Here is a 19,024-nt window from a genome sequence, read left to right as displayed (position 1 = left end):
CTATGCATGTAGGTAAATTATAATTACTAGATTTCAGTTTTGGCTGGTCGATAGTTATTTGATATCACGGTGAGTGGCTGAGCGCGACGCCCAGATAATCGTGGGCCTCCTGCGACCTGCATTGCCATGTCAGCTGCTTTTGATAGCGCGAAACCAAACCAAGATCACTTAACGGATAAAAGGCTTTTCAGTTAGCCTAAAATGCAATATTTTTAGCTGACCTAGGTTGACCTTGACCTTGACCCTGACATACGTACATCGTCGAATAGCATTTTCCATGATAGGTGGGAGGTAAGTAGTAAAAAATTCCGATATCAAGGTGTCAAAAGCTCACAAGACACATAGCCAACGCAAGATATTTGGTATTGATCATTTGGGTCATGACTCATGACATGACCTGAAGAACAAGATCATATCTCCGAAACCAAAAACCATAGGCGGCTGAACGGGAAGGGCACCGGGGCACCGTGCCCCCCTTTGATTTCGGCATCTTAACATTAGCCCTATGGGCGTTGCATGGAAAGAATGGGACCAAAAGTCGTCAGTGCCCCCCCCCCCTTAATTGAAGATGTTCCGCCGCTACTGCCAAAACAGCAGAAACTTGAAATTTCCAGTGGACGCTGAGAAGGATAGAGAAGTAGCTATACGAAAAGTCAGGTTTCTAGCTTTAAAATTGTTAAGTGCAGAGCAGAAAAACTAACTGGGGGTGGAAACAGCCCCCCCCCCCATGTGCGGGCGAGGGTTAATTAAAACCCTCGCGGGCCCAGGGGGGCATTTCCGCCCCCCTGATGAATATTTGTGTTAGATCCTCCCGAACGCTAAGGGATAGGAAAGCGAAACTTTGAGTACCTTTTCTCCCATCAATTTGACATCTTCTGAGGTAACAAAATTGGACCTAGCCCCTTTGATGACGTCACATATTTTTCTAGACCCCTGTACGGCAAACTTCAGCGTCACAGACGCGAACTTCAAATGGCTGCTTAACCTAGAGCCTCGGCTTAACCTAACCTAGAGCTTAACCTGCCTTAACCTGCGTTTGACCTAGAGAAAAATAAAAAAAAAATAGTTGTAGTGACCTGAAGTCAGAGGTCAGGTTAACGACTCTGAGCTGTGGTTTTAGTTTTTCGCTAAAAACTTCAACGAAAATGGTCCTAGAGCTACGGCACTACGGCAGTGGTACCAACGCTTTCGCCTTGTCAAGCCGCGTCGAATGATATATATTTTGTTTGGAAAAGTTCAAGTTTTGTGTTGACCTCATGTGACCTCGAATGACCTTTGGTTGGCTTTGACGCATGAAAGGTCGTTTATGATTGATTCGTAGCCGATGATCACGAATCTGGCATCTATTTTCCTCTAGCAAGGATACTCCTTTGTGACCTTGATCTTTGAGCAGCCTTGTCCCTATCGTAAGATGAACCACAAATAGGGACCTGATAACCTTTAAAACATTTTAAAACATCTTGGAGTTTAGAACTTAATATTTACAAAAAAGTGCAAAGTTTGAGGTCGATTTTGAGCATGATCTTGACCTTGACCTTTGATTTTGAGTGCACATTTTCAGAATTCTCAGATTCTCTTCTTTCGTTTGAGTTCAAATTTTGCCGTTTTTTGCATCTTGCTGTCCTCCAGAATACTTATCTTGAGATCGCTACACATTTGCCAATTTTTACATTTGACCTTGACCTTTGACCTTGAGGATTGACCTGAGGTCAAAAATTTTAAGTGCTTTAGAATCGTCTCTTAATCTTAAGCGCCTTTCGTTTGGTACCGCTTTTGTTTCCGTACCTTCCTTATTTACGGAGTTAGACGGGGGGGACGCCCCTTAACCGGCCGTTACGAGTACGAGTGCATAACAGTTCTGAATATCTTCTCCAATGAAAGTGGGATTATACATAGCTTCTCTGTCCCCCCCCCCCTCATGCCCGATTACTTGTTTTTGTTTGTTTTTGTTTGTTTTGTTGGGTTAGGCCCTTTCGGTCCAATGAGACCATTTCAGAGCCGGGAGGATGATAGGATATAGGGGGAGACATTGGTCTGGGCAGGCACCCTAGTGAGTCGCCGGGGCTGAGCCCGTCCAGAGGACAGGCCACCCAGCCCCAAGGCACTCACTGCACCCGGCTACGGGGTGCGCTCCCTCGGGAGCAGCGGTGCCGCTCCAAGGGAGCAGCCCGCATGAGATAAAGTTGCCTGTCCAGCCCGGAGGGGGTTGTGGCGTGGAGGAGAAGGATTTCAGTATCCTGAGGATAGAAGCATGGAACGGTGCCCGTTTACTACCGCCTTGATGACAGTACTGTCACTGCTGCGGTCTGCGGAGTCCGGCTCGATGAAGAAACCAAAGTATTGCGGTGCAGTCTACTTTCAGGCGCTTACTGCTAGTGCCATCTAGCGACATCATACGCAACTACAGCTTGTTAACGCTACCTAGCGGGAAAACGCCAACCGCTGAGCGCCACTGGTCGCCAAATCCCAAAATGAAGCATAAAAATGCTTTGCTCCTGCCAGCTCTCGTTTTTTTCTTCTAACTGTTAACAATTGACGCCGCGCGTGTTTTGTTCCTTGTGATTAGTTTAGTTTTGTTTACTGAGACTTCATCTCTCCATAGTTCCACCCCTTCCTATATACACGCTCGTGGCCTGTGCCTCATCAGTCACTCACACAGTCTCCATGCTCCAGTATATTTGTCAGTCGGGTCCGGCCGGCCGGCCAGGTCAGGTCAGGTCAGGTCGGCCGGGGTGCACAACACTCAGGCAGGCAGGCTGGCACACGAACGGCACGCGTAGAACACACCCATACACAGACGTTCGCTCGCACACCGTCGCCGAGCCGAGCCGACGGCCAAGCTTCCAGCACCAATTCAGCAGTCCCGCACCCTTCCCGAGCAAGCACACACGCGCGCGGCCAGCCCGTGAAACCCTGCTGGCAGCCAGCGAGCTAGTAATCGCTACACACATCGACGGAAATGCACAATATCACCGTATCTATAAATAAAGGTGTCGCATTCCGCATTTGGTTTATGCATTGCTGAAGGGTCACTCTTGGAGCATGTAACTGGATTTAGATCTGATATATCTTTTGCTATTTTTATGCATTTTTAAAGTGTTTAAACGTAGAAAACACCAGCGCACTGGGACGCTTTGTACGGCCGCCGCCACCGATGCTCGCACCCGGACAGCGAGAGGGACGGCCGGCGAGGCAGCGGCCCCAGAGAGTGACTCGACACATGCGTATTTACACGGCGAGGGCGCCCAGCCGGCAGTCACACCGGGCCCGGCCGACCCGGCTAAAACCACACCGCACCTCGCATCGCGCTCCGAACCCCCACCGGCCGGCGCCTCATGGAATGGACGATAGGCAGCGCTGGCGGCGTGCCACCAGGCGGCGCCGGCGGCGCTCACTGCCGCTTCACGGTGAGCACCAGGCTGGCGGCCGGCGGCCGGGTGCCGTTGTGCTGCGCGCCGGCCGCCGGGCCCGGCTCCGGCGGCGGACCGTCGTCCAGCGGGTCCTCGCGCAGCGCGTCCTGCCAGCGCGCCGGCTCGGCCAGCCGCGCCCGTTTGCGCGGCGGCTCTGGGCCGACGGCCGGCCGGTCGGCCGCCGGCGCCGAGTCGTCCTCGGCGTCCGATAACTCCAGGTCGAAGCCGGCCAGGCCGGCCAGCTGCGGCTTGCGCGTCAGGTAGGCGCTGAGGAAGTCGGCCTTGCTCGACTGGAGCAGGGTGCGCGCCCCGCGGCTCGAATCGGCCTTGCCCAGCGCTGCCTCGTCGGACGCCTCGTCTTTGAGGCTGGGCAGGACGCACAGTGACAGCGACAGCAGCAGGATCATCAGGCAGGTGCTCGGGTGGGCCACGCCACGGCCGGCGCCCAGCGCCACCCGCGTGATGTGCGCCTGCCGAGAACGGAGGGACGCGTGTCAGGACACTCACCAAAAGCTGCCGGGCATTGGTCTCAACGTCAGCCTAGGTACAGCTCCAGCCAACACCACACCTTATCAATAGGCACTGTCGCAATAGAAATCGATGACCAACATTGGCAAGTTCTGTTCCCGACTTTTCCTCCGTCGTTGTCTCACCTGTAGCCGCTTCAGTTGCGAGGTGAGCGTCTCGTTGTGGGTGCTCAGGGAGCTGTTCTGGGCCGCCAGCTGGCCGTTCTGCGTCTCCAGCCGCTTGATGCGCTTGTGCAGGTCCTGGTTCTCGGCAGTGCACATCCGTACCCTGGCGACAAAATAGTGCGTCGGTAAAATTTTGTTTCACTATGCCAGTCTGCCGTGAAAATCGCAAGATGCGCATTTATAGATTGATGCTACAAGCCAAAACAAAATTTATTTTAGAAATCAACGACGCCAAACAACAACAAGCTGACATATGCCACACTGGATACCAAACTACAATCAATTCCTCACACAAGTCCACTAAATATAAATCCACCTGTTACAGAGGTGCATGCAGACACCCACCTGTCCTCCAGGCCGTCAATGTACTCCTTTTTCCGCTTGCGGCTGTCCTGGGCGGACATCTTGTTGCGGATCTTGCGTCGGATCCTCTTCAGTTCCCTCTCCTCCTCCCTGGTGAGTGGGTAGTGGGTGGGCAGCAGGACTCCCTCCTTCTTCAATAGACGCCGCTCTTCGACTGTGGAACGGGTAAGGCAGGGTTAGAGGTCACATGGTATGACACGACACGGAGTAGGCATGACACGGTTAGAGGTCAAATGGCACGATATATCTTGCTAAGGACACGGCCTGGGCAGAGGTCACATTGCACGGCACGGCACAGCACAGGGCAACACAACACAGCACAACACAACACAACACGACACAACACAACACAACACGGTATAGGCACGGGTCGACACGGCACGACTCGACATGGCAAGATATGGCACGGCACGGCACGGCAGGACACGGCAAGAAACGGCACGGATCAACACGAACACGGCGCGGCGCAGGACTCGGGAGTCAGAGTCTGACAGTGGTTTCGCCAGGAGAGGCCCTGTCGTGGCACCCTGCCCAGTCAGCTGATCGTGGGAGGGACGGGGGCAGCTGGGACACCGTCCAGTCACCGCTGACAGCCGCCAACTTCGTAGATAGTGATAGCAAGGGACGTGTATAGCGAGGACCGCGAGGAAAGCACAGGAGAGGGGTTTGTTTGGGTTTCCTATAGATTGACTCATTGAGGCATTTTTCTCGAAATATCGTCCGTGTGTTATAGAAATCAACAGGCTTGGAAAATGAACATCTATGGTCATTTTATATATAAAAAATGCACAATATCAAAAGACTTGTCAGTAGCTTTTCCATACGAAACCAACATTCAACAGCCAACAACCCCATTTCTACCCTCCCCCTCTAATAGTCTCCACCCCCTCCGGTCCACCTACTGGAGAGGTCGAGTTTCTTTTTCTGTCCGTCTGCCAGTCCGACGCCGGAGGTGGCGGCGTCCCCCTGTCGGCTGCTGCAGACGGTGATGACGGGGCCGGTGGAGGTGTGGAGACGCTCTCCGCCGGCGATACTGTACACCATGCGGGTAGTGCCGCCGTGGCGGATGGCGGTGGGGCGCAGCTCACCCACGATAGTCGGAGACTGCGGGACAGAGACGCAGAGTGTGAACGGTGGGTGTTTGGGCAGCATGGGGTGGGCGGAAGCCAAAAAAGCTATGGTTCATTGTTTAGGCTAGCTGGACGCGAATCGATAGATCTTCGCTTAGTTACAATGAGTGCTCCTAAATACATCAAAATATTATCCAATAGTCGGTCAGAAGCGGCAATTCATTTCGTTGAGGTACTCCTGGGTGATAAAACTGATTACGCTATGCCATTTCCAAAATGGAAACGCGAGGTGGTGCACTACATATCGAAACTAAGGTCTGGCGTGTAGGTTACCCATTCTGCATATTCACGAAAAGCCAATACGCCTCGCAAGTGCACACAAACTGTTGCAGACACGCCGTCCTACTTCCAGTCCGGTGCGAACCCCGCCTGCACCGGTGCTGGGGGTAACATCAGCTACCAGCAGAAACCCTCCCCTCCTGAGCTCCCGCTGCCGCACCTTGACATTTCCGGGCGCGCTGAGAATCTTGACCGTCTTGATGTTGCCGGAGCCTTTGATGTTGACGGGTATGAGGATGGACTGTCCTGGCCGCGCCTGGCGGAGGACGGTGACGGTCGGCGGCGCGGGGGCGGTGGTGACGGGCCGCGCCGCCGCCGGTACTGCCGTCCGCTCGCCGACACCTGTGAACGGAGGGAGGGAGGGGTCAGCAGGGCTACTCACTGAGTCTGGGGACAGACGGGTCGGCGGCAGCGTGAGTCAGGGTCGGCTGATGACGGCCTCCCACCGCCGGCTATCAGCCGGTGACGGTGAGCCGATACGCTCAATGCGTCTCCGTGTAGTCAAGTGCCTGATGTATGATATAATGCGTTAGCGATTGACGTTTGTCTAACTTCCCTTGGCATTTGTATCTGCAGATAACGTGAAGTGAAAAACTAACCGATCAACTTAGATCACATCATGTCAGCGTTTGTTCATAGCAAGCCTCAAAAGACAATGTCGGCGTGATTCGCGTCATTTGAAATATCATTGATACGGGATAGAGCGGAAACGGTTAACGTTTGAAGAGAATGTGTCAGATGTACGACTGCAACTCACTTCGTCTGAGCGCGACAGCGGAGGACTGCGATAGCACAGCCAACCGATTGCTCAGAAATGTTGTACACACGGCTTAGACACTGCTGACCACACGATTCAAATGCATAGTAAAAACTCGTCACTAACATCAAACAATGGCACCACGGCGTCAAAAACGTCCTTCGGTGGGCGGAAACCAGACACCTTCAAGAACCATGACACACCGAATGTTCCCGAAACTTGAATGGACAAATGAACACGACTCCACCAAAATAACGTTATTTTTACCGTCAAATGACCCACTTAGAGCGGTGTAATTACCTTCAGTTTACCTCAAAGGCCCGGACATTGCATTTATTCCGCGTTATTTTTAACACCGACTGGTCCGCGTGGTAACCAGGGGTCACGCAGACCAGCCGTGGTTCGTCTACTGTCCATAACGACCGCGTCGGCGTCCACTTAGAGCGAACCAAATTGCTGACCTATGTCCAGCAGTGCCTCCCGGACACAGTGCGCGCAGTCTCTCTGTCCGGCCCCCTCCATCCCCGCAGCAGCGGCTGACGGCCTCTGACGCAATGTGACGTCACAGCGCCGGCCACGTCGGCACTCCTGAGGTGGCGGCGCACTGGGCCGGGTGAGTCAGGACGGCGTCAGCCCCCCCCCCCGTCCGTCGGTCTCCCCGGCGACCGGTACACATAGGGATCAATGGTCCGGTCAGTAGGGGGGGAGGGGGGGCGTACACGTGTCCTTTGTATGGTCCTTCCCACGCACACGCACCAATATGAATTGACCCAGTACAATACCGAACACCCAGACAGCCAACTGCATGAAACAGTTTGTAAGTAAACCGGTAAAAACGACCACGCCGGCCGCCCGGCCCGACCAGGCGCACAGGTGCCAGCTTTCGGGCGGGTCACGGCAAAATGGCGCAGACTCAACCAGCAGTACCGGATAAAACTGCGACGACCGGTTTGGAGGCAACATGGCGCCGCCCACGAACGTGTAAGCGGCGTGTTCATATGCAAGGAAAGTCGAGGGGACAAGGACGGTATCAGTCTGGGGGAGATATCAATCTTTCCAGCCGGCCCGACATCCTGCGGCGTACGTCCACCGTGACTGCCCGTGACGTCCACCGTGACTGTGTCCGTGACGTCCACCGTGAGTCCGTGATTGGGGTCGAAAGGAACGGCCGTATCGCCGGCCCAGACGCCAGCTGTGCCGTCCCACCCGGCCGGCAGGGCTGTGGGAGATACTACACGGCTATCGGGGGCGGTACGATAACGCAGAGGCTCGACGCTGCCCTCTTGGTAAATACGGGCGAGCTTCCTCATGGCCGACTGCGATACAGCCATATCGGGCAGCTGACAGCGTATCAAGAGAATTTTCTTACGCAATGTTATGCGTTCCTTGCTCATAGGCCCGTGAAGACAGCAGCAGGTTGTTAACATTAGAACGCAACCGTTTTGAAATTGGCATCCCAATGATAACATTTCTCGATCGGAGACAAACTCAAAACAAGCAATCTCTGACGTCCAGCGCCTCGAGAAGCGTGCCAATGACGCACGTTTGGTGAAGTCCAAACAGAGGAAACCCCACATCACCAAAACTGCGTCAGAGGTCACGCAGACTACCCTCCCATTCCGTCAATTCGGGCAGCCTTTCGGGGCTCTGGGAAGCCCGGCGGGTGGACCGGTCATCATCCTTCGCCCGCCTGTATCGGCTGGCCCGCCTGCACGGCATGTGTCGGTCAGTATAAACACAGTCTGTTGGAGCAGCGCCGGCAGCGTGCCAGCGCCCAGCCTGTAAACACTTCTCCCGGAGTCGGCGGACCGGACACGGTCCGGCCTCAGAGGCGCGGGGGAGGGAGCGATGGGGCAAAGGTACGATAGGGCACAGTGCGGGAGATAATGGGATGAGGTGGGATGAGATGGCAGAGGATGTAGTTGCAACACGGCTTAGATGATGCTAAGTTGATCAGAAGTATGTGTTGCAGATTCAATGAAGAATGCCATCACTGACCAGTCGGCCTGTATGCCCGTAAGCTTCTGTATATCGGCCAGACCTTGCGATTGCCACAGGTCAGGGCGATTATTACCGCTATCGACTGACTAGAACAGTGAACTGAGCGTTATGATGCGTTAATTGCAGCAGATAACTGTGTCCGACTCAAAAGCTCGTAAACACGCAAGATTGCGACATCACAACTTGGTAGTAAATAACCCTACGCTGAACGCCTCCCGAACACACTCATCTAATTTACGAGCCACTTGCGTATCCTCGGCAGCTCATCGTGCGTGCATTGACCGCCGAGCCGAGCCTATCTGTCTGAACAGGCAGTTGGTAGACCCAGCGGCGGTGGCGGCCCTTCTCAGCCGGCGTACGCAGCCGTGCGTGTCGGTCACTGACAGGCCCGGCGGGCGGTCAGCCGTTACGGGCGTCACAGTGCGTCCCGAGCGTCACGACGCGGCGCGGCGCTGCTGCTGTGGTATGGAGGGACATCTGTTCCGGCCGGCCCCGCATAGTGCGTCTGCCTGCTGCGGTCTGTTTCCCCGCCGGCTCCCCGGTGGCCGCAGCTGCCGGCCGTGTCGAGCGGAGCTGGGAGGGAGCTGACGGGTTCGGTCGCTATCAGTTCGGCCCAGACGCGCCGTCGGCAGCCTGCGGCATTTCACGGAGAACTGCTCACAGCCAGCGGACGGAGGAGGGTAGAGAGGAAGGGAGGAGGGGAGAGAGGAAGGGAGGAGAGAGGAGAAACCGCTCGCCGCTGATAGAGCGGCCCAGCAGGCGTAGGGGGGCGCGGTAAGGCGAGCAGCCGGGCTGGAGCGCGGACTGGCCAGTCATGACCGACCAGACGTTAGCCTCCTTCGTGACCGGGCTGGGCCGTCCATAACTGAAAACCGGCACACAGCGAGTATAGCGGAGCGGGTCCGTGAGGAATGCGAATGATAGAGCGATAACACACGAAGGATAACCGGAAAACAGACGCATATCGGCGTGAAACAGCTGGCGAGACTTATGGATCACACATGGGCGAATGTCGGCGTGAACAGCTGGTGGTATTTTGCGCCATGCTTGTGCCATGCTGTTTTATGTGGATGTTATCGTCGCTGTGCGACAGAGCCACCTGAGCCGCATCGTCACCTTTTGTGAGGCAACGCACAGGCGGGCTACACGTGCGCAAATGTAGGGGACGACAGACAGCCGCGCCGCCGTACGAAATGTCACTCGGTCGCTAAAATGGGGAGCGGGGGCCTCCCGCCCCACGTGGCCGCCCGTCAGCCGCCGTCGAGCCCGTTCGGGCGGCGTGACAGGCGGCGCGGGTCACCGTCCACCCTCGCTGCCGCAGCAGGTCGGGTCGACCCCGTAATGACTCAGGTGCGGCCGGTGACTCCGGTCCTGGCCGCCAGAGGCGCTAGTGCCGCGCAAGGTGGGTTGGGCCGGCGAGCCCACACCTCGGGGTCGGCCGTGTGGCGCAATGTCGGTCCCAGAGTAAGATCGCTGGCCGGCCGAGTGGACCCCGCCCCGGGCCGGCGTACGGTGGGGCACATCCCAGACACGGCCGAGGCGAGGCCGACGCGGGCCGACGGACCGGTTCTGGCGTCTGACCGACATCCATGGGCGGCGCGGGTGGTACTTTTACCTACCGACGCCTCGGGCTGGACCGGCTCGGCTCGATACCATTCGCCGAGCGCCGTGTGCCGGACCCACCGGCCGATCGGCCGGCCGGCCAGCCAGCGGTGGCGGCCATGCGGCCCACGCGACGATGAGCCGGCGAACGGGGGAGGCGGCGAGCGGAGCGGAGCGGAACGGGACGGGCTCACGGCGCACACGGCCGCGCTTCCGCCGGTCATGGCCGGCCGCCGCCGCTTCGTCCAACGGTTCCCCCACCGCCGGCACCGCGCCGCCGCTGCTCCGTCGAGTCGGCGCCGTCGAATCGCCCACACGTTTCCGCCGGGTGGAGAAAGAGTCGACAGTTTTCATGACTGCCGAGGCCACGACGGCGCGCTAATAGAGCGCACTTTCGCTGACCACTCTCCGATTACGATACGGACGCTTTCGCCTCATGCAGCAGTATCTCTCCGCCGTGATCAAAGCAGAGATGACGTCAAATATGTTCTGACATCATTCGCTCGCGGCTTAATTCACACCACGCTGCCACCACGCGGTTGCTAGTCGGCGCTGAGCCCCTAGTCTCGCTCGCGTCTCATGAACTATTACCGGGTTCAAGGGCAAATCTGTAAGCGGCGGGGCCTCTCCTAAACGGGCTCAGTTCATCAGTGACGTATCATTCCGGACATCGTCTCAGCCTAGGTATAACAGTCGCTACGGGCGCCTAATAAACGACGACTGCAGGCAAGAGTCAAGTCGAGTGTTCCTGTGTGGGCGTTCCCAGCCGCTCCAATAGACAAAACTGTGCCGTCACTCTGATGCCGCTGCAGTGACAGCCGGGGCGGCGGGCGGCGCCGGCGAAAGCCTGCCTCCCGCCGTTACGGCCGCTCTCGAGCACGACCTGCCATGAGAGCGGCGCCGAGAGTTGTTCAAAAGGAGAGAGGGAGAAGGGAGCTACAACAGCTCTGGGCCGACCCGGCCGAGAGAGCGGTCCCGAAACGAGCGACCCGGCCCGCCCGACCGGGTCAGGGCGCCACAAACCATGGGAGAAAGGGTGTGCGGCCGGGCGGCGACGGTGGTGAAGGGAAACGGGTGCCAGTCACGCTCCAGGCTGAAAGGCAGCCGTGACAGTCCCGATCGGCGAGCCCAACGTCCCTTGGGCAAATGTGAAGTCATCGGTCCGTTCCTCGGGCGTTTGTGGCATAACCGGTCACTGCCATGGGTGCGCGTCATCCCCTTCAACGAACAATCTGTCCATAGAAGGCTTGTACGACAGCCTCCTTGTGCATCCAACGGAAGGACGATATGTCCCCATAGAAGGCGGATACGACCTTGCGGAAGCCCTAGCTGACGGGAAGTCTGAGGTCGGGGGCGTTATCCAGTTAGTGTTCCACCTGTCCCGCTGCCAATACTGTCAAGAAGCCAACAGTTGCGTAACGCAGCGCCGCGTAACGGTGCCGACGGCTCGGCCGATGAATACAGCCGCGGTAGCGAATCAGAAGCCATGACCTGTCGCGGCCGCCGGGGACACACGGACCTTTCTCTCTGCACACGTCACGGCCTGAGTACGCGGAATGCAACCGGTCACAAAGGTGGGTATCTAGAGCGCTGATCCGTTCCATGGCGACGCTGCACGCCAGCCAGGCATGTGCATCGGCTGTGTCAAAAACAAGCGGTCCCGCACCACCAAATCCGGCCGTTGCCTCGCCGGCTGATCCGTCCGAGCCGCGCGGTGCTGTCGGTCCGTGTTAGCCAGCCCTCGGCAGGAAGGTAGACAGGTAGGTTTACCGCTGTTCCCGCTGACGCGCGCCGGGCCGGCCGGCTCACCGACAAACAGTCGCCGTGCCGGTCCGCCGCGCCGCTTCGAGAACGTTCCCGGGAGGCCGGACTCGGCCGCCATCACAGGGTCTAGTTCGGCCGCAACCACAGGGCCGAGACACACGTATCGATGGATCGGCACGCGAGGGGTCCGTTCTGACCATATTCACGCCCACCGCAGGGCGGTTACGAACACTGAATAACATGCAAAACAGTACGGTTGTTTGTTCACAGAATAGTTAGACAGATGTCGATTCAAGCTAAGTCCCACGCTACTTGTATCACTTTAGCGTCAAAATTATCCAATAGAAATAAAACTAAAGGGGCCACCAATGCCGTGCATGTCTGAGTCGCGGCACCATACAGTATCACTAGTTTTTGTGCAAGCGCATTGACATCTGGCCATGGACCGGACGGGTGACATTTCCCAGCGTAGCCTGTTTACGTTACTCCGTGCAAAACCCGACGGTCACCGAGAGCGAGCGACTGACCGGCAGCCGTCCCGGTCGAGTGGCCAAGGTTAGAGAACGTGTCAGCCGCCGTATGAGAGCCACTCACAGCCGGGGGACACGAGTTCACCGAGCACTGATTACTGATAGAGGTCGGACAGGTCAGACTGCGACACTAACCGGGCCTGAGGCGCCGGGACTGGGCAGTTAGGGCGGCGAGTCTAAAATAATACTCGCATGGTACAAGTGCAGTAAGACTTGATGAAAGCGAAGGCGACAGTGATGTAGCTTATAGTAGAAATATTTTCCACCTATGCCTAAACTAGCGCGATATCTAACTTCACCTGTCCCTTCCCGTCCGGCGCCAACCGTCCGCCTCTGCCCACGGCGGCGATGATTCGCACGCTCGCCGCACCGGCTATTCAAACGGCGCACACAGGCCGATGGCCGGGCCCGGCGGCCGGTTCGGAGGAATGTCCGCGCTTCACCGCGCACCGGGCGACGCAGCGCCGGCGGCGGCGGTGGGACGCGCACCGGCCCCGCGGCCGCCGCCGGCAGGACCGGCAGGACCGGCCGCGGCGCCCCACCGCCGGAGGCCGGTGGAGGACGATGACTCCGGCACACACCTGCCGCCCCCATGAATAACGCGCCGGCCCGCTGCGGCTGCGGCGGAGCCCCGGCCCAGCGCGCAGCGCCGACCGGTCGGCCGGGGTCGCCACGCCGCCAGGTATGCAGGCCGGAAGGAGCGGCCGGTGCCCCCGACAGACGCAATCGGCGCTCGTCCCGGACGCTGCTCGAAGGCATCCGCACACGCTGAACTCATCGTGCGTACAGAGAAGTAGACGGCCGAGTTGCGAAACCGCATTGCTTACCGGTGACGGCTGCGCATTCACGGGCAAATCGAAAGGCAAAATGCTAGAAGAAGGATCGTATAACAAACTAATGGTTATGTGAGAGCTTATCTCCGTCCTATGGGTCTCGTATCGTCCGCTGGAAGGAGCGACAGAGAGAAACCGGTCTGGGCCAGGAGCCGGCCCAGTTTCTCCGTCCATCCCTTCTCGGTAGGAGCCCGCACCGTTTCGGGACCGCGCCCACCCCTGCGGGCGGCCCGGTCTCTGCGCCCGGCGCCGCCGTCCCGGTCAGGTAACAGACGACCCGGCACGGCACAGCGAAACGGGGTCCGTCGCAGGCCACCTGTCACCCAGTCTCGAGTAGCTCATACTACGCACAAGGTTACTACGCAAGGCCACTATAAAATCCGTGCGGCAGGTTAGTTAGCGAAGGCCATATTCTTGTTCTGCGAGTCAAGATCATCTGCAAGATTTGCGCGTGTTGGCTTAACGCATAATTTCTAGAACTCGCAAAAATAGTTAGCATATCAATGTCGATCCATTTGTAGCTAACTCAACGGCCATTTTTAATGATATCAAAATTTAAACCGTGAGCCTTTGACCAGATCTCGCCCAGACGCTGTCACAGGACTGAGCACTTGAGCAGTGTGCAGTGTGCATTTGCAGACCACGTGGGCGGTAGACCGACCGGCTTCTGCCGGGTCAACCGAACCGGCCGGCCAGCTCAGGCGCGGTGAGCAGTCGGGCATGCGGTGCAGCTCGGCGAAGGACCGGTCTGATCCCCCGCCCGTCCGGCCCGGCACGCCGCCGCACCGCGCCGGTCGTGCGCGGAGGAGAGTCCTGAGCCCAGACCGGCCAGCGGTCACCGGCCCCGGCGCGCGCGCGCATGGCACCGCCGGAGGATTTGCAATGCAACAGGACGCGGCATTGACCTCAGAGGACGGTCAAGGTACCGGCGGGCGGCGGAGGGGCGCAGCGGCCGGTGCCGTGTTTTTGCGGTTGGATTGGGGTCATGGAGGGGAGCGAAGGGACGGAGAGGGTCGATGGGATCCCCGGGCTAGTGAAAGGGCAGCGCCAGAAAAACAGTCACCGGACCCAGTTCCAATCAGACAGGATCTGAGAAGGTGACCAAATTTCACTTTTCGACAAACCACTGCGCTGTTCACGGCAGTGTGAGTGCTGGCACTTTCCTCGTGCAAACTGGGCCACTCACTCCATGAGCGGCACGAGCTGCCGGTGCAGCCAAGGCCAGAGGCCCGCTCCGACCGATCTGGCTCCTTTAGCGGACGGAGCGAGACGCCACGCTGACAGCGACAACGCGGCGTCACGATAGCGTCAAAGCGCGTGACGCCGCATCCCGACTCGTCCGCTCGGCCGGCCGAGAGTGACAGTCGTGACCGGCAGATCGTCACGGCGCGTCACACCGCGTCATTCTCAGAGCACGACGAACCTCGCACCGTAACTGCGACGGAGGGATGGCAGACTGATGCCGTCTTCTGGCGACTGGTAATACAGACATTCCATCAAAGTGGCGAGGCAGAAAACTACCCACTAGCCAGTCCGTCGGTGACCACTGAACGAAACGCTGGGAGTCCGACGGCCGGCGCTCCCACCCGGCTCTTCCCACCGTACCGGCGCCGGCGGCACCGCACCGCCACGGGCGTTGGACAGACGGCGGCCGTCGCATGGGAGTTCCATGGACGGACGGATGGAACAGCGCACCGGTACATCTCACACCTGCGCCGATCGGCCGCTGACGCACACTCATGCCGTCTAACGGGACTGTCCGGCGGCCCGGCGACAGGTGGGCGGCGGAGCCGGTGTGGGGACAGTCAGTCACATATGGGATGGATTGTCCAAAAGACGGGTCGGCCGCGCCGGTTTTGGGTACAGCAGTCATCAGCGAGAGGGGTGGGTTGAGTCCAAAAGACGTCCACGCGGCGCCGGTGCGGACGCCCAGTAATCAGCACGAGGGAAAGGCAACGGCTAGAAACCGGAAGACCGTTGAGCGGCGCCGGTGTAGGGACAGCAGTTAGCGCCAGGTGGGGGACAGACAGATCCCAGAGGACGGGCAAGATGGTGCGGGGTGACGCCACAAAAACAGTCCCACCAATCAGATACACTCTCCTGTCTGTTAGACCGGTTGTCTATCAATTGTCTACGATACGCAGCTCTCATTAACGAGTTGCAAAGACGTGCTCATCAACCGAGGTGAGCCGGTGGGCCTCATTTCAATCCGTCATGCCACCGGCTCTGACCCAGATCAGCAGTGCCTGCGCCGTGCCGAGCCGACACATAGCTGACGGCCCGTGACGGGCGAGGTCGACCGCGTGTCACGCCCGCCCTCCCGGGTAGTACCCCCCTCTCCCCCCCCCGTCAGCCCCGCCCTTCCGCACGCACATGTACCGCGTCATCCGCAGACAATTACAATCCGGCCCGCCCCATCACACAGCAGTTATAGCTGCTGCGGTGTCGATGGGCTCTGACACACCGCCGGAACATGTGTCGTCTGCCCGCGGCTCAGGTGCTCCACACGGGGGCGCCGGCCGGCCGACCACGCCGCCCCCACCGCCGGCCTCGGTTCCATCGATCGCTGGCCGGCCTCGGGGGCGGCTAGGCAGCACCGTAGCCGCAGCCGCAGACTTTCACCGGCCGCGACCACGTGGCTCGGCCAGAAAACATATGGTCCGGCTCCCAGCTGATAACAGCGATGTACTGAGAAAATGTAACGAAGAAATAGGACGAGACATGAAGCCGGGATGCAACGCTGTGACGCAGCGTAACGACGGGTCGCCGTTGTACAGTAATGCCAGACCTGTTCAGTACGACCGAAGTGGCCTGCAGTTCGACCGGACCGGCGTGAACTACTAACAGACCGGGTTAGACCAGGGCGTTCAACACACCCAGAACGGTGTGCACTGTGCCGTACGCAGTACGCACAGACCGGCGTGCAGTAGTGCAGTGCGACTAGCCAGCGTGCCGGGAGTTCCCTCACGTTCGCCGCAGCGCGGTCAACGACTGGAGGTGGCGATACGCGGCGGCCCGCGCCGGTCAGCCCGGCGGCAGTGCGTGCAACGGCAAACAAGTTGCGCAACTTCTGCCGAACCGGCCGGCGGCCGGCGGTGGAAATATGCACCTCGGCGCCGAGCGGGGGCCGGCGCCCCGAGGACCACGGCGGGCCAACGGCCGCTGAGGGGCGCCGCTTTGAAACGACTGGTTATGATAATGACGGCGAGGTCGGAGGGACGCACTGACCGACGCCGGACGCAAATAGAGCCGATAATCCATTGTTACCGGCGTGAGTGGGCTAAACAGCAAACAGGTTGGCACAGCTCCAGACTGGCTGCAAGACCGTGGAGGAAATACTTGCAAGTTTGCGTCAGTCTCTATGTATAGCCAGCAAAATATGATCGCGGAAGCGTGATAGAAGTGAGATTGCCGACAAACCGTTGCATTACTCTGATAGAAATCGATAAGGTCGACAATACAATCATTTACCACATAACCCTGTTCTAAATCAAAGAAAGGTTTCAATTGCAATTTGCAGCGTTACGATTTCATATCCGTACCTAAACATCTTAATAGACAAATCCCAGTCATGAGTCATCATCATCCCCTTCAAGCGCTCTCCAATCACCACGTGCGTTCTGCTGTCGCTCATCCCTCCCTCGGCCTCCCTGGGCTGCATCCCTCCCTGCTCCCTCCCACCGGCAAGCATGTTCGCCCGTTCGCCGGGACCTACTTGTGCAGACGGTGGCCACCCGCTCGGTGGTAGAATCTGGGGACGGCGGCTCGATCTTGATCAGGTCGATCGGGTTGAAGGAGCGCTCCGGCTCCGCGGCGCTCTGCTCCGGTTTGGAGCCGAGCTGCTCCGACTCCTGCTCCGGCTCCGACATGTCCGTGCCGCCTGCGGCGAGAGAGGGAAGTGACTGGTGATCCATGCATGGTACAGAGGGGAAGGTAGATGAATTATCTGACAAAGCATTTGTTCTGCTAAGGATGGAGCTCATGACAAGAAGTTTGAAGTCTTTTCCCCTATCATTAGGTACTGGTTACACACATTACAAACTGCTAAGTGGTGACTGGTGAGCAACACTTCCAAACTTGGAGATTCACATTTATAGACCTTCCCCTTCATTAAATATCCCTTGCAAGCCAACCAACCCAACCATTCATTCATTTGTTTGTCTATTTTCTACCCAATGTGTCCATCAAAGCCTGGCTCACTCACTCAGATCATCTTCGCCATTATCGTCAGGAGACATGATCTGGTCAGAGCTGGTGTTGGAGAGGCCGCTGTCTGACAGCGCTGGCGAGGGTGACAGCAGGCCAGGCTCACTGACACTGTTGCCAAACTCTTGCAGGAATGAATCCAGGTTGTCAAACATGCTGAAGTCATTGCCCTGTGCATGATCAAACAGGCTATCCTCCTGGAAAAAAGAGCACATCCACAGTTTGGTGTCACATACCATCTTCATTAGCAACTGAACAGGTCAAGGATCTATACTAAAGGCAAGTGCAGAATTTTGTTTGTGTCATACAATGGTAAATATTTATGGGTGGAGGGTGTGGCATTTTTTGGGAGTTCACTTCACACCAGAATTAAGTTTTTAATGTTCTTAGACATCAACATGCTGGGATGGTTTTCACAAACACACAGCTCCACAATACAAATAATGACCCTCAAACATAACAACCTCAGGGAAATAAAATAGTGAGCATATCCCAAGGTGTGGAGTGTGGAATGACATATACATTATGCACACTTTCACAGTGCACCAATTTAACTGAAACAACACTTCAGGATTGGACAACATTTACAATACAGTGCAATTGTGATTGCATATATCACATCTGATTAATGTTACAAGAACATACCTTTGTAGGCTCAATAAACTTTTCTGGTTCTTGCTTATCAAAAATGTTTTCTGGGAAGTTCTCCAGGTCAAGATTCAGGCTGAGATCATCTTTAGACTTCCTATCAATGGCGATGTCAGGCAGGAATGGTCCTGGGCTGACTGGGAAGAAGTCCATTTTGTTTCCTTGTTTAGATCTGGCCTCTGGTCGTTTGTTCCAAGTCCAGAGCCAGCCGTGCACTGGTATTTTCTACGTCCTCACTTTCCACCTCCACAGCCCTGACGAATAACAGACTTTTCACAAACGCAATCTCCGCACAGCTGTCTCTGTACGGCACACTGACCGCACACCACCACCCGACGTAACACCAGCGACACGAATGATTACGGACCCGCAGCGCACCCCGAGCGGAGGGGAGGGGCCGCTGAGGGGCGGGGTATTCCAAACTGACGTCACGCCCAGTGATGGTGCCCGCAGGCAAATCTTGTGCCGTTAGACCGGCGAGACCTTTTACAGGTGCAGTTCGACAAATCTGTACACTACAATGACATAATAAGCAGCATCACTGATGGAAAACAGACTGAGGAGCCATCCCAACCAGTTTGTAGCACAGAAAACAAGTAAAACACACAAATTCAATATACCATTTGGAGCTGTCGACGTGGCCGCAGCCTCCGTGGCCGCTGGCTCGCTGCCAAAAGAATGCCAGATGGCTTGTTTTTAGTATACAAGATTGATAACAACTAAAAAATAAATCATACTAGATCTCAATGCAAAATTTTTCTTCATATAAACCACTGAAGTTATCTTGGGATACTTTTTCCTGCAAAAAA

At 57.2% G+C, this 19,024-nt stretch overlaps 1 protein-coding gene across 1 annotated transcript; it reads right to left on the bottom strand.

The window, feature by feature from the left end:
- Window positions 1-2,661: 2,661 nt before the first annotated feature.
- LOC122374669 (cyclic AMP-responsive element-binding protein 3-like protein 2) lies at window positions 2,662-18,914 on the bottom strand. Its single transcript, XM_043353555.1, has 9 exons — window positions 18,836-18,914; window positions 18,213-18,469; window positions 17,566-17,764; window positions 17,077-17,241; window positions 6,035-6,216; window positions 5,368-5,569; window positions 4,448-4,619; window positions 4,064-4,205; window positions 2,662-3,880 (listed from the first exon to the last, which is right to left on the bottom strand). Exons 2-9 carry the CDS (start codon window positions 18,366-18,368, stop codon window positions 3,392-3,394), a joined length of 1,707 nt encoding a protein of 568 aa, XP_043209490.1. The 5' UTR covers window positions 18,369-18,469; window positions 18,836-18,914; the 3' UTR covers window positions 2,662-3,391.
- Window positions 18,915-19,024: the final 110 nt, after the last annotated feature.

The sequence above is a fragment of the Amphibalanus amphitrite genome, unplaced genomic scaffold (assembly GCF_019059575.1).
Source record: "Amphibalanus amphitrite isolate SeventyFive unplaced genomic scaffold, NRLGWU_Aamphi_draft 001691F_arrow, whole genome shotgun sequence".
Taxonomy (NCBI): Eukaryota; Metazoa; Arthropoda; class Thecostraca; order Balanomorpha; family Balanidae; genus Amphibalanus; species Amphibalanus amphitrite.
Note: the sequence above shows the minus strand (reverse complement) of the source record. Positions and strands in the feature narration are given on the sequence as shown.

Bases quoted from the DNA above. Each gene is read 5' to 3' on its own strand.
- LOC122374669 (XM_043353555.1), bottom strand. From the start codon at position 18,368: ATGGACTTCTTCCCAGTCAGCCCAGGACCATTCCTGCCTGACATCGCC. The intron at 17,242-17,565 runs GTGAGTGAGCCA...CTCTCGCCGCAG, and splicing joins TAATGGCGAAGATGATCTGA to GCGGCACGGACATGTCGGAG. The intron at 5,570-6,034 runs GTGCGGCAGCGG...TCTGTCCCGCAG, and splicing joins GCGCGCCCGGAAATGTCAAG to TCTCCGACTATCGTGGGTGA.